Genomic DNA, 14,548 nt, shown 5'->3' on the forward strand with positions numbered 1-14,548 from the left:
TGCATAGGGAGTGTTCTGGAAGGAGGTTTCTGAAAGTATTGATAATAGTTATTGCTGTGTGGTAGGATTTGTTAGGATGTTGAGCTAGGACACTGCTGCTCTGTGTGGGCTGGTTTATTCCCTGCAAAGAATATGATTTCTAGGGTTTCCAGTGATTTTTCAGAGTAGTTGTAGAGACATGCATATACTGGGAGCCTCTCACCCTTGAGGCTGTGTTTGTGCTTGAGGGAACACATATAGAAGGGATTAAGGGGTAGTTGATGACTCTTTGGGAAAAGAGGGTACGGGAGAAGCAAGGGGAAGAAAGACATCTATTTGTCAAAGAGCAAAGGCAAGGCAAAGCTGGTGTTGGCAGCAGAGCATGACTGCTGATTAGTTTTCTCGGGAGCAACTGCTTTTCCTGGAAAGGAATGATATGCTCATGATGGGCACCTTCTAGTCCTATAGTGCCTTGTATATCCTTTATAATTGTGTTTCCACATTGGATAGAAATTTTTTTGATTCCCTCTCTCTACTAACAGAGTTACAAGCAGTGCAGGCTTGTTAGTGATAAATTATTTCAGCTTTATATGCCTGGAAAAGTTTTTACTTAATTTTTATTTGCAGAAGACATTTTTGCTGGGTATAGAATTTGAAGTTGACAGTAGTTTTTCTTTCAGTACTTTAAAGATTTGTCCACTCTCTTCTGGATTGCATTGTTTCTGATTTAAAGTCTGCTGTCATTCTTATCTTTGTGCCTCTTTGCTTAATATGCCTTTTTTCTCTAGCTTCCTTGGCCTCCCTGAAGTCTTAACTATTTCTCTTCTACTCAGGTAAATTGTTGGATTTTACCTGAGTTTCCCTTCCCTGCCTTGTTGCCTGGAAACTTTCTAAGCAGTAAGCTAGGGCATTTATAGGGCTCACTTCTTTTTTTTTTCTTCTTTCAGAGATCAATGTCTGTGTTGCCTGTTGTTCAATATCTGAAAACCATTGGGTTTTTTTCTGATTTTCTTTTTAGTTATTTAAGGTGGATGAACAAATCTTGCCCTTGTTACTCCATTTTGGCTGGAAGCAGAAGTTCTGAAATATTAAATAAAAAAATAAATACTAAAAACATAAAAACCAACTTCTGATTGCAAAAAAAACCTTTTTTCTCAAAATTGGTCTGTATCTTAGGATTGTGAGATCATTTTTTTAAAAACTCACTGAGTGCCACAGTGTTTGACATTATCTCTTTTCTTACAGGAAACAGGAATCATTCAAACTGGATTTAAAAATCATTGCAAATCAGTGATGGATCAGAAGTTGCAGAGTGCAATCCCGAGTAAAAGTCTTCAAAAAATTTTGCTTCAGGTAACAGAGGAAGGAAAATTGATCTACCACCTTAAAACCCTGATCTAGAAAAAATATATATTCATGATAGGAAGTTATAACTAAGAAAATTTATTTGCCTCTTAATGCTCCTGAATGAAAGGAATTATCCCTTTGTTCCTTGGGAGGACTTGTGTATCTGAGATTGTCATAATAATCAGTCATTTTATTAAAACCTTGACATGATCACCAGGGAGGAAAAATAGAACAATAGTCAAAACCTGTGTGTTAGTCCAAGATGACTTCTGAAGAAATAACAGCTTCTGTTCTCATACCTGTGACTCAGAGAAAAGTGGTTTCTGCCCAGTCGGCTGCAGATGAAAGTAGTGAAAAGGTCTCAGACATCAATATTTCAAAAGCACATACTGTCAGACGAAGTGGGGAGACTTCTCATACCATCTCACGACTGAACAAACTTAAAGAAGAACCTTCTGGAAGCAACTTGCCAAAGATTCTCTCCATAGCAAGGGAGAAAATAGTGAGTGATGAGAACAGTAATGAAAAATGTTGGGAGAAAATCATGCCAGATTCTGCAAAAAACCTTAACATTAACTGCAACAACATATTGAGAAACCATCAGCATGGCCTTCCTCAGAGACAGTTTTATGAAATGTACAACTCTGTTGCTGAGGAAGACTTGTGTTTAGAAACTGGAATTCCTTCTCCACTGGAAAGAAAGGTGTTCCCTGGAATTCAACTGGAACTAGACAGACCTTCCATGGGCATTAGTCCTTTAGGAAATCAGTCAGCGATCATAGAGACAGGCAGAGCACACCCTGACAGCAGAAGGGCGGTATTTCATTTTCATTATGAAGTTGACAGAAGAATGTCAGACACTTTCTGTACCCTATCAGAAAACTTAATTTTAGACGATTGTGGAAATTGTGTACCACTACCTGGGGGTGAGGAGAAGCAAAAGAAAAACTATGTGGCATATACCTGTAAACTGATGGAATTGGCCAAAAATTGTGATAATAAGAATGAGCAGCTGCAGTGTGATCATTGTGACACCTTGAATGATAAATACTTTTGCTTTGAAGGCTCTTGCGAGAAGGTTGACATGGTATATTCAGGTGATAGCTTTTGTAGGAAAGACTTTACTGACAGTCAAGCTGCCAAGACCTTTTTGAGCCATTTTGAGGACTTCCCTGATAATTGTGATGATGTAGAAGAAGATGCTTTTAAAAACAAAAAGGAGCGATCCACTTTGTTAGTCAGGAGATTCTGTAAAAATGACAGAGAAGTTAAGAAATCTGTGTATACTGGAACAAGAGCAATTGTGAGAACTCTGCCTTCTGGCCACATTGGGCTGACTGCATGGAGTTACATAGATCAGAAGAGAAATGGTGCCTTACTGCCTTGTGGGAGAGTAATGGAACCCCCGTCAACAGTGGAGATAAGGCAAGATGGGAGCCAACATCTGTCAGAAGCCCAGTGGTATCCTGTAAGCATTTGAGTTTCTTTTTACCATTTCTTTAAACTTGCTTTTTTTTAAAAAAAAAAAAGTCCAAATTTCCATTGTCATAATTGATGAGAAATTTTAAGATCTGTCAAATTATGATTCTTAGGTTAAGCATTTGCGGTTATTGAAAACAGATACTCCAATTGATAGCTATCAAGATTGAGTTGATACTGCAACAACATAAAAGTGTGTCAGAAAATACTGTTATTGGGAGTGGAGGAATTAGGGAGATTTCCTGGTAGTGGAAAAATGACTCCATTTGTTGATTATCTGTTTGTGTTCTTTTGAGATAAATGCCTGGGTCCTCTTCTATGGTGTAGTTCATTATTGTTTTTAGGTCTCCAGACCTAACAGAACTTAATTCTGTTTTTTTTCATTTTCCAACTAATGGCCCCACTTCCTTCCCTCTTAAACTTTTTTATGCCATGGATTCCTTTGGCAAAGTGATGAAACCTATGGATTCAGAATAATGTTTTTAAATGAATCAGATGAAATAGAAATCATCATAAAGGACAAGTTATGCTGATATACATTTATCAAGTTTTTAAAAATTAACCTGGCAATTTAGGTGCTTCTTTATTAATACATTAAATAATAATATCTAGTTATGTGATAACTATCATAATTTCAAAATAGAATTAGCCCTCATCTGTATCCACAGATTCAACCAACTGCATATAGAAAATATTTTTGTAAGAAACAAAAAATAACAATATAACAATAAAAAATAACACAAATTTTACAATCTAATACACTGTAACACTATTTACATAGTATAAGATATTCTAAGTAATCTAGAGAAGATTTAAAGTATACGGGAAGATGCATGTATGTTATATGCAAATACTAGGCCATCTTACATAAGGGACTTGAGCATTCTTGAACTTTGGTGTTCAAGGGGGTAGGGGGCAGTTCTGGAACCAATTCCTCTGAGCTATTGAGGGATAATTGTAGTGATGAATATAAGTCCTTATATTCATAAGTATAGATTGTATACTTATGCGTATATTGGATTATGTATATATACTTATGTATATATAGTATGGATTTCTTGAAATTTTCTCAGTTTTAGCACTGTAAATTCCATGTCCTGGAAAACCCTTCAGACCAAACCAGAGCAGTCGGTCACCCTAAATATCAATAACATTTTAGGATATCTATCACAACTGTAATAGGATATGGAAGTATCTGTGACTTCTATTGGTGACAAGATCACAGTTACTATTACTACTACTGAAGTTTGTTGCTTATATTCAGAATTAAAGGAAATGCTAAATTTCCTTTTTGAGATTAATGAAAATAATGAATCACTTTTTTTTCCTCAACCAGATTTCCAGGTTCTCTGAATTCTATCCACAGTCTCCCCTCTTTAAGAATCCTGCTCTGGAAATACACATGATCAGGCTGCCTGCTCTCAGACCTTATCTGTACATCTGAGGACAGTGCCATGTGCCATCTTGGATTTTTTTATCCTGAAAACTCTTGCTTCCTTCAGTCATCCTCTATGTGAAACTGTTTCTAGAACTCTCACATTCCAATTTTTCATAAGTCCTTTAAAACCTGACCCTAGAAATAAGCACCTGGTCTAGAGAAACATCATTTTTATTGAAATATAAGTGCTATATTTTTACTTTCATCATCATCATCATCATTGTATTAGTCTGTTCTCATGCTGCTAATAAAGACATAGTCAAGACTGGGTAATTTACAGAGAAAAAGAGGTTCAGTGGACTCACAGTTCCACATGGTTGGGCAGGCCAAACAATCATGGCGGAAGGCAGAAGAGGAGCAAAGACATGTCTTATATGGTGGCAGGCAAGAAATCATATGCAGGGGAACACCCATGTATGAAACCATCATATCTTATGAGACTTATTCACTACCATGAGAAAACTATAGGGAAAACCGCCCCCATGATTCAATTATCTCCACCTGGCCCTGCCCTTGACACATGGAGATTATTACAATTTGAGGTGAGATTTGGGTAGGGACACAGCCCAACCATTTGAGTCATCAATCAGGGTAGCTAACATTTATTGAGCATTCAACAAATGCCAGATATTGGGCTAAATAATTTACATATTCCATGTTGTACAATCATCTTAACTACCTTAGGATTTTGATATGATAATTAACAGTATTTTATTGCTAAGCAAACTGATTTCCTGAGAAATTATGTACCTCATCAAGGTTACTTAGCTAGTAAGTGAAATAACTAAGATTTAATCCAGGCAGCTGACACTCCTAGGTGGTTTCTTAAGATCCAGAAAGGAATAAAATTCAGAGGAAGCTTTTAAAAGAACGGAAGAATTCTGTTCGTTTCAGCATCTGTTGATTGAGTGACCCCATTCATTGATGCTCACGGTATCTCAGACTTGGCCATGTTAGATATGGTGATTGTAACCCTGCTTACACGTCACAGTCACTGTCCAGACCCCTCCTCAGGCCCTTTGAATCAGAATCACTGGGGTAGGGCACAGCATGAATATTTTTTTCAAAGTTCTCTTGGTGATTCTATAGATTCTATGGAGTTGGGAACCATTGGCTAGGAGTTTAAACAGAGCTCTTTGCTTTTTGATCAGGACATTTCAGGAATATTTGCCTTTCCCTAAAAAAGACACTGCTTGGGTTCTTAGGAACATTTGGGCTGACCTGGGAACCTGCCTGAAAAGTGAAAGCCTGCAGGTCCTTCTCTATACAGTTGACCACTCACCCCAGCCAGTGTCTAGGGATGTGTTTCTGTGTCTCTTGACCTGATTCCACATGAAACCTGAGTCACAGACAAGGAGCCTGTCACCAGCATGCCTGTCCTGCTCAGCACTAGATGACTTGCACAGCATCTCCCTGCCATGAAACTGCTGCTGAGAGCAACGTGTCATCTTAGTTAAAAATGCAGTGGTTTAAAAAATCATGTACACTTGAACATTAAGAGCACAATCGAAATTTAAATATAGCAAAGTGAATGGAAATAGGTTGCTTTAGAACCTTTATCATTGTTTCCCTATGAGGGTTGTGAATCGGGTGTAAATTTCAGAATAATTTTTGGTATGCCTATACCCTCCTCCAGTTTCTTCTTTTCTATAGCCCTGCTGCTGTTTCTTCTGAGCTTCTTCACTGGTCCCCAGCTCAAACCTGCCCTTGTTCATCAAAGGCCTGGGATGGTTAATTTCTAATTGAAAAGGACAAAAGGGATGATGCAAATTGTCTCTTCCCTGCTTCTTAGTCTCTGGAGGCTGGGAGAGCTTGCCACACCTGTCAGAGTAGACTCCAGGAACTTTTATCCCCTTGGTCTGAGCAGGCTTGGAGGAGGCTATTGGCATTTTTATTAACCATTAAGATGCAGCTGGGGAATAGGCTGGTTGTCCTGTCCTTTCTTAAGGGAGATTTCTAAAGGGGGGGCCCTTTCTGAATATTCAAACCACACCATATCAGCAATGAATCAGTATTTTTTAAGGTATGGTGTTCTGTATATCTTGTTTTTTAGTTTAGAATCTGGTAGAAATTCTCAAAAGTTGCACGGGTGAATTATAACTAGTTTTTCCCAGCTCCTATGAATTACTTCCTTCAAAGATGCAGATCTTAATGATATGCTCCTTTTCCTGTGTTTTGGTTATTTGATATGTGTCCGTTCTGGTTCCTCAATCAGATTGTAAATCGATTAAGGACAAGAAATAAGTTCTGCATTATTTTACTCTCCATAATGCAAGCATAATGCCAAGTATATAGAGAATAAGGGCAATGTAATGGTTACAAATACAGTCTCTGGAGTCAGTCGACCTGAATTTAAATTGTGACCCTCACTCCATCACTGACTAGCCATGTGAATTCTGGTACACAGTTTGACCTCTTTGTTCCTAATTACCTTTTTTATAAACTGAGAATAATGGTGTTATTGTGGCGTTAAATGAGATGCTACCCACCGCACAGTTCTAGCAAGGAGTGAGTGCTGCTCTGCTCACTCTGGCCACTGTGGATATGCTTTGTCGAGAACACATTTCCACCACCTTCTGCTGTGTGTCTTCTCACTCAGGGATGTTTACAGTGGTATGAATTTGAATTCATGTTTCTCAATCTATAATGAGGTAGTTTGAACAATCCTTCCCACACATTTAAAGAATGTGCTGTTTGTCCAATTAATTCCTTGGCCCTCACATTAAACATTTTTTTTCTTGGATACCTTGGTCAGAATGACCCATTTAATTTATATTTGCACAGCTGTGTAGAGAAGATTGGATTTGAATGGAAAACATTAATGAAGATTAATGCTTGCTGACATACTAACTACTGGTATCCTCCTTCTCCTCCTCATAAGAAATTAAAACCCTATCCCTTATCCAGTTACAGTCATACTCCCTCTCTCCTGCTCTGAAATAAGACAGGATATTTTGATGGGTGGCTAAAGTCTCCAAGCTAAAGATTGGTTAGGGGTGTTTTTCCTTTAAAAAAAAATTCTCAACCTGCCTGAATTTTGAGGAGTTTAGATCCATATAGTTATCTTGAATGTGAAGTACAAGAAGTTTCTGCTTCTGCCTTGCTGGAATTGCTCATGTAACCTGAGATCCATGTGCACTCAGAGAATGTGAAGGTGCCAGGGCAGAAATTCCACTGGCTCCTGTATTATCACTTTACTTATTTCCCTTCTTTGTTCCACAAGATTTACTGTACAAGAATATGTATGACAAAATAGAAAAAAAACTCAGATAAACTAAAGAGTAAAAAACAAAGAATAAAAATGTAAAGATTGAATAAAAAAATTTTAAATCAGTCTAGAAAAGCTATAATTTAAAAAGGAAGGTCAAAAGCAGCTTCTGTATTGCTGCTTCTTATTCTGCTTTCTTCCTTTTAAAAGGTGCCTTTCTTCTTCATACTTTACTCTCAAGAACAGAAAATTAAACCTAACAGGCAATTTTTTTTTTAGTGTTTCACAAAAATGCCTTTGTTGGTATACATGTCCTTGATTCTATATTTTGCCTCTTTCAAATTGAAGAGACCTGAACCTTAGGGGAGAGATGTCTGTTGTGTGTAAAGGGACCAACCGCTAATAAATTCATCTTCTAAGTCGTAATGTTTATGGATGATAAAATATCCATTGAGCCCCACTGTTCAATGTTGTAAGGGATTGCTGTTGAGATAGCAACATGTCTTGTTTTCTGGTCTGGAAATTTGGTTGCCCTGGAGCTAGGGTACAGTTTGGACCTTGAGACAATTAAAATTTCGTGGGGTGCTTAGGCTTAGCTGGAAGCCTGTGCTTGGTGATTTGCCAGGCTGCCTCTTTCATTACGAAGGGTAGTGATGGGTTGATGACATGGGTATAGGATGATGCTGGCCCCTTCCTGCTGGGCACAGTGAAAGGGAATCCAGCTTCCTCTCAGCTCCTGTGCAGTTTAGTCATGTCTAGTGCCTCAGTGGAAAATGTGATGGCTGTCAGAGTCCAGCTTTGTGATGATTGGACTGCTTTCCCTTATTAGCTGCATTAGTGCACTGTAGGATAAATGTCCCCCCGCATCTCTGTAGTTATACCAGCCCTTTGGCTAAGATTTGGTAAGAGCGGGAATGAAAAACCTTGACTCTGGATTCCAGTGTAAGGTAAATGCACTGGTGGCCACTGTTATTCTCATAGTATTCTTTGGACAGTATCAGCATTAGGATTATTATTATTTTTCTTTTCCCTAGATGTCCTACATAATGGGAATTAGCAGCTGGAGAGGCCCCATCCCTGAAAATGGGCCATGGTAGTATGTGGCCTGAAAAGAATTAGATCCAGTGGGCAAGGATAAAACCATCTGGTGAAACCCTGATATGCTCTACAACCTGTATTTTACAGACTGGAGACTCAAGCTGCCCTTTGAATGACCTCTGAAAAGTCATGAGTCATAGAAGTGGCCCCTTCTGAGCTTAAGGGAGTCCTGGGGTTAGAGAGGAGGTTTCCACCCTGTTGACCAAATGATTCAGCATTCAAGGATTTGAAGCATCAGTGGGGGGAGGTGCACCCACTGACCCCCATGACTAGACTAACTGGTGGCTCAGACAGCACCCTCTCTCAAAAGCTGTTCTTAGACAGCAGTGCTGGGCTTATTTTCTGGCACCATGACAACCAAATGGTGCCCCTTTCAGTGGTTCTTTATTCTAGTGGCTTGCCTAAACACATTCAGAGCTTCACATTAAATACGGGTCTTCTAGAGCTCAGGCACCAGAACCCTGAACCCCTAACCCCAAGGCTCAGTCCCTTACAAGGAACCCCAAACCCTTCCTTCTTATTTAGGCCATCACTCCTCAAACCCTGAGAAAGCTCAGCAGAAAACTCCCTCAGCCTTCAGCAATACAAAGTCATGCTATCATCGTTCAAGGGTAGGGAAAGCCAGTCCTTTGAAACACAATAGCAGATTTCCTTGAAGGGGAGGAGAAATGCTTTGGTTTCTTCTTATTTTTTTTAACAGCTTTATTGATGTATAATTCACATACCATACAATTCACCCAGTTAAGGTATACAATTCAGTGGTTTTAAATATGTTCACAGATATGTGCAGGCATCACTACAGTCAATTTTAGAACATTTTCATCATCTCAAAAAGCAACCCTGTTTCTTTTAGCTATCACCCTCTATCGCCCCATCCTGTGCCTCTCCCCCAGCCCTAAGGAACCACTAATCCACTTTCTGTCTCTATAGATTTCCCTATTCTGGACTTTCATATGGTTGGACTTTCATACTGTTTGGTCTTGTGACTGGCTTCTTTCACTTAGCATAATCTTTTAAAGGTTAAATATTCATTTATACAGTAGCATGAATCAATACTTCATACTTTTCACTGCTGAATAATATTTCATTGTATGATTATGCCCCATTTTATTTATCTATTCATCAATTGTTGGACATTGAGTTGTTTCCACTTTTGGATTATTATGAATAATACTGCTGTGAGCATTCATGCAGAAGTTTTTGTGTGGACATAGTTTCCATTTCTTTTGGATAAATACCCAGGATTGGACTTGCTGGGTCACATGATAACTCTGTTTAATCTTTTCAGGAATGGCCAGACTGTTTTCCAAAGCAGCTACACATTTTACATTCCCACCAGCAATGCAAAAGGGTTCTAGTTTCTCCATATCTTTTTTTTCCTGGAGACGGAGTCTTGCTCTGTTGCCCAGGCTGGAGTGCAGTGGCACGATCTAGACTCACTGCAACCTCTGCCTCCTGGGTTCAAGCAATTCTCATGCCTCAGCCTGAGGCATGAGTATTTGGGATTACAGATGCGTGCCACCATGCCCAGCTAACTTTTATATTTTTAGTAGAGACAGGGTGTTGCCATGTTGGCCAGGCTGGTCTCAAACTCCTGACCTCAGGTGATCCGCCCACCTTGGCCTCCGAAAGTGGTGGGATTACAGGCGTGAGCCACCACACCCAGCCTGCTTTCTCCACATCTTGAACAGTGTTTCTTATTGTCTGTCTTTTGGTTATAGCCATCCTAGTGGGTGTAAACTGATATTTCATTGTTTTGATTTGCATCTTCCTGATGGCAAATGATGCTGAACATCTTTTCATGTGCTCTTAGCCATTTGTATATCATAGAAATGTCTAGTCAAATTATTTGCCCATTTTTAAATTGAGGTGTCTTTTTTATTTTTGATACATATTCTGAATATAAGTTCATTATCAGATATGTGGTTTGCAAATAGATTTAGATATATGTATAGGTATAGATATATGAATGAAGATCAAGCAAGTGGCAAAGGAGGTTTACAATTTTATTTACAGTGGAGCTTGTTAAACATGTCCCTTGGACATTCATCTCCTTCTCAATATTTCTCACATTATTCTACCAGCAACAACTTTCAAATATGATTAAAAAATTTTTTGTAGCAGCAAGATCTTGCTATGTTGCCCAGGCTAGTCTCCAACTTCTGGCCTCAACTGATCCTCCTGCCTCAGCCTCTGAAAGTACTGGGATTACAGGCATGCGCCACTGTGCCTGGCTCCAAATATGATTTTAAAAATTTTCCAACTTCTCCAGATTCTCCCAAACTCCAGTCTGCATAGCTTTTCTTTTTTTTCCCTCCTCCCTTTCTGCCTAAATGTTGTTATCTAAATTGTTTTTCTTATTATCCAAACTCTGCACCCCAGAGCAGTGGCTGGGAATGAGATTGTCAGTCCACAACCTTGGGCACAAGGACATCATCCAACACAGTGATGGTTGAGGAAGAGGTCGCCACATCACAATAATGCACTCCGTTATGCACAGGTACAAGCAGGGCTATCACTAGGGTGAGACAAGTGAGTGTCTCACCCTTGTGCACCTTCTCTCAGGGTCTCAGAAGTGCCACCCATATACTTCTTAGTGAGTGCCTCCTTAAATTGTGAGTGCTGGGCAGCTCCCTTGTCCCACTCTAGTCTTAGCCTTGGTACAAGGGCCTAAGAGAGTCTGTGGTTTAGAAATGAATACCATCTTCCTAGTTCAGGAATGACCTTGACTGAACCCTCAGGTACATCAATACAGATATTTGTAAAATAAAAGCTAAGAGTGGCTTCTGCATTTTTAAATGGTTGAAAAAAATCAAAAGAAGGATACTATTTCATGACATGAAAATTATATAGAATTGAAATTTTATTGCTCATTAATAAGGGTTAGGGAGCACAGCCATACTCATTCTTTTATGTATTGTCTATTGGTGCTTTTACCCTCTAATGGCAGAGTTAAATAGCCGCAACAGACACTGTATGACCTGCAGAAACTAAAATATTTGTTATCTTGTCCTTTACATGAAACCTTTGCCTATCCTTGGCTTAGAACATCCCTCGCTACCTGGCTAACTCCCATTCAGCTTTCAGGCCTGAGCTTAGTTTCACTTTCTCTTGGTGGTCTTCTCTGCCAGCCCCCAACTCCCACCCTGGACCCTAGGCCAGAGTTTCTGACAGTCAGTGCTCATATGTATTTGTCGAATGACTCTTTGAATTATAAATGAAGAAGGGCGGTTTCCACCCACTTCTGCTGTCTCCTTCTTTCCTTCCCCAGAACTACTGCAGGCTTGTTAGCTGTCCTCCGCCTGACCCTCAGAGCTTGGAACCAGTTCTTTTGTGCAATACCTGTAGGACGGAATCAGGATTTTCCATTGAAATTTAAAAGGATCTTTTTCAGTCCTGCAAACCCAGCAATCCATGCTTGTCATCTCCCCAGACTTGGCCTGAAAGGTCATGTTTGCATCTCCTTGTCCCTGGCTCCCCATTTCAACTGGCTGTTAGAACCCTTGAGAAAGTTTCTGGATCCTTTTTGCTTACAAGGGAACACCTGAGACCGCTGTGTGCTTCAGTGGGCCAAGAAGGAAAGACGCTTCCCGATCTCAAGACCCCAGAGCTCTGTCTCTGCTCTTCAGAACCCCCAGTGCTTCCTAGACAGAATTTTCCACATGGACTGGAGGGAATCTAGCTTCTGTCAGTGGGGGTTCGGGGATGGGCGTGGTGGTGGAGGGATAGGGACAGCATGCTGTCGTTGTAAGTTGGGGAGATCATTTCATTCCTGGGGTTTGGAAGGTGTTTGTCTAGTTCCTTCAAACCATTTGACACCAATACTTTTGGTAAGAGACCTGAAACAGCACCCCTCTCTTCTAAAAAGATCCAAGTACTAATTCCAGCTCTGCCATTGGCTGCTTGTGTGACTTGAGCAAGTCACTTTAGGGCCGAGAATTTTAGGTGTTTTTCAGTATTAAAAAAAGAGGGAGGGCAGACATGTATTCATTGCCTGCTGTATGTCAGGCACTGTGTCTATAATTTGCATATAGTAATTTAACAAATTATAAATTACACACTTCCTCTTAAGTCTAAAATTGTGCCAGTCTGTGGCTTCCTGATTTAAATCCTGACCCTGAGTTTCAGGTTGAGTATTCTACCTCCCCCAGCAATGCCTCCTTGAGGTTTGATTTGGAATGAATCTTGTGACTCACTCCCTGACACTGTGTAGTAGAAGGGCAGAGGATTTGGCTAAGCCTGGAAATGTCTATAGAAGTAAGATGGTAAGTACTGGCTGGATGCTTACTGTGTCTTACACTGGGCTTCCCAGATGTCTTGTCTTTTATCTTTTCTTTCCTTTCATTCTTATGGTGACTGTCTATGAGGTTAAACACCCCCATTTCATTGGGTCCTGTGTGACCAATGTCACACCATGTCAGCACTTGAACCCAGGTCTGGCTACCTCTAAAGTCCATATTCATAACTGCTCCTAAGTTCCTCTGGAAGATTCTGATGCAACTTACCCCTATAACTTGGCAGAAATTCTGTTCTCTTATTAAATGTGCAAATGTTGAGCTGGATGAGTCCCTGAGCTCTTTTTTTTCTTCAAATGTGAACTGGGTGTGACTTTTGGATGAAATGGGAGATGCAGGGAACAATACCAATTCTTAATGCGAGGGGTGTGTTGTCTATTGAAATGGCTAAGATTTATTTTTTATGACTCAGCCTGCTAGGAGGAGGAAACCAAGCCCCAAGGTTTGAATGTTTTACGGAATTGCTATAATTTAGAAGTACAGTTAAGAAGTTTTATAAGTAAGTAAGCAAGAACAAAGTCCAAAGCAAACTGCACACATCTTGAGTCAGAATCTATAGCTTATTCACGATCATGCTGAGATACCCAAAAATACTGGCAACGTATGTTAGTATTTTTCCATTTTAATTTAGTTTTCTGTGATCTCTCAGGGTTCTGACCAACTGACCTAAGTATGAAAGACATGACTCAGTAGCATTTCTTTCCATAGTCACACCATTAAAATGAAGTTTTCACCTACTTCACAAGGTTGTGAGGCGGTAGGAAAAAAATCTAAGCGTGTTGTATATTAAAGTGCTTGGCAAACACTATTTAAACCTCCCTGCAAGTATAACTTTTCTCCTCTTACTCCATGCTCTAAAGGATTCAGAGTGAGGCACCTGGAGGAAAAACAGACACAAAACTACAGAGGAGGCAACAAAACAAAACCAGAGGCAGCCTGTTTTCCTTTCATAAATGCTGCAAGCGCAGAGTCGAACCCGCTATGGAAACCCGACGCTTTGGTTTCCCTTTCAGGGTGCTGGCATGAATGAATAATAACTTCATTTTCAACTTGAGATTAGATAACTTTTATCACCAACACCTACTTCATTTTATCCCTATGTTTTAATAGAATAAGGAATAGAGAATCAATTTGTTGGTAGACCATGCTGAGTAGCTTAGCTTCAGAAAGATTTAGCACCAAATTATAAATGGTGACACTTTAATAGTGAGTGTGATGTGCATTGGGAGCCAGCCTGTGGGAGTTTGGCAGTTGGAAAGCCCCATAGCTTCATTTTTTCCAGATTTTTGTACCCTTCCATCAGATAGTAACTCCTTAGCCTTGAGAAACTCTCTTCCAGGACAAGGGGAAAGTTTATTTGAGTTCTAAATTGTTTAATAGCAAATGCATTATTTGTCTCTTTAATGAGACCAAGAAAATGGCTTCAGACCCTGGTTGAACCAGCCAGTTCTCCTTTTGATGGCCACAAACCAAATATGGGCAGTGTAATGATGGTATGACTCTGGCCTGACTAATATTTTTGTGAGGAGAATGCCATTATTATGGTGACCATATTTTCCAAACAAAAAATTGGGAACTTTTTATTCAGAGGAAAGAGGGGCAGAATATTTGAAATTGAGACTGACCCAGGAAATCCAGAATGAATGGTCTTGGTAGCTATCGATCACAGCATAAAGGAAAAAGAATGTGAATGAACCAGTGCAA

General features: G+C 39.7%; 1 protein-coding gene across 6 annotated transcripts in view; it reads left to right on the forward strand.

The window, feature by feature from the left end:
- The window catches only part of PLCE1 (phospholipase C epsilon 1), a 333,932-nt gene that overhangs the window by 35,298 nt on the left and 284,086 nt on the right, over positions 1–14,548 (forward strand). For all 6 annotated transcript variants that reach the window (XM_063782032.1, XM_063782031.1, XM_063782034.1 and 3 more), the window contains one exon: positions 1,225–2,794. In XM_063782032.1, the coding sequence (XP_063638102.1) occupies positions 1,589–2,794 (1,206 nt within the window). In that variant the 5' untranslated portion in view covers positions 1,225–1,588. The remainder of the gene's footprint in view (positions 1–1,224; positions 2,795–14,548) is intronic.

The sequence above is a fragment of the Pan troglodytes genome, chromosome 8 (assembly GCF_028858775.2).
Source record: "Pan troglodytes isolate AG18354 chromosome 8, NHGRI_mPanTro3-v2.0_pri, whole genome shotgun sequence".
Classification (NCBI taxonomy): Eukaryota; Metazoa; Chordata; class Mammalia; order Primates; family Hominidae; genus Pan; species Pan troglodytes.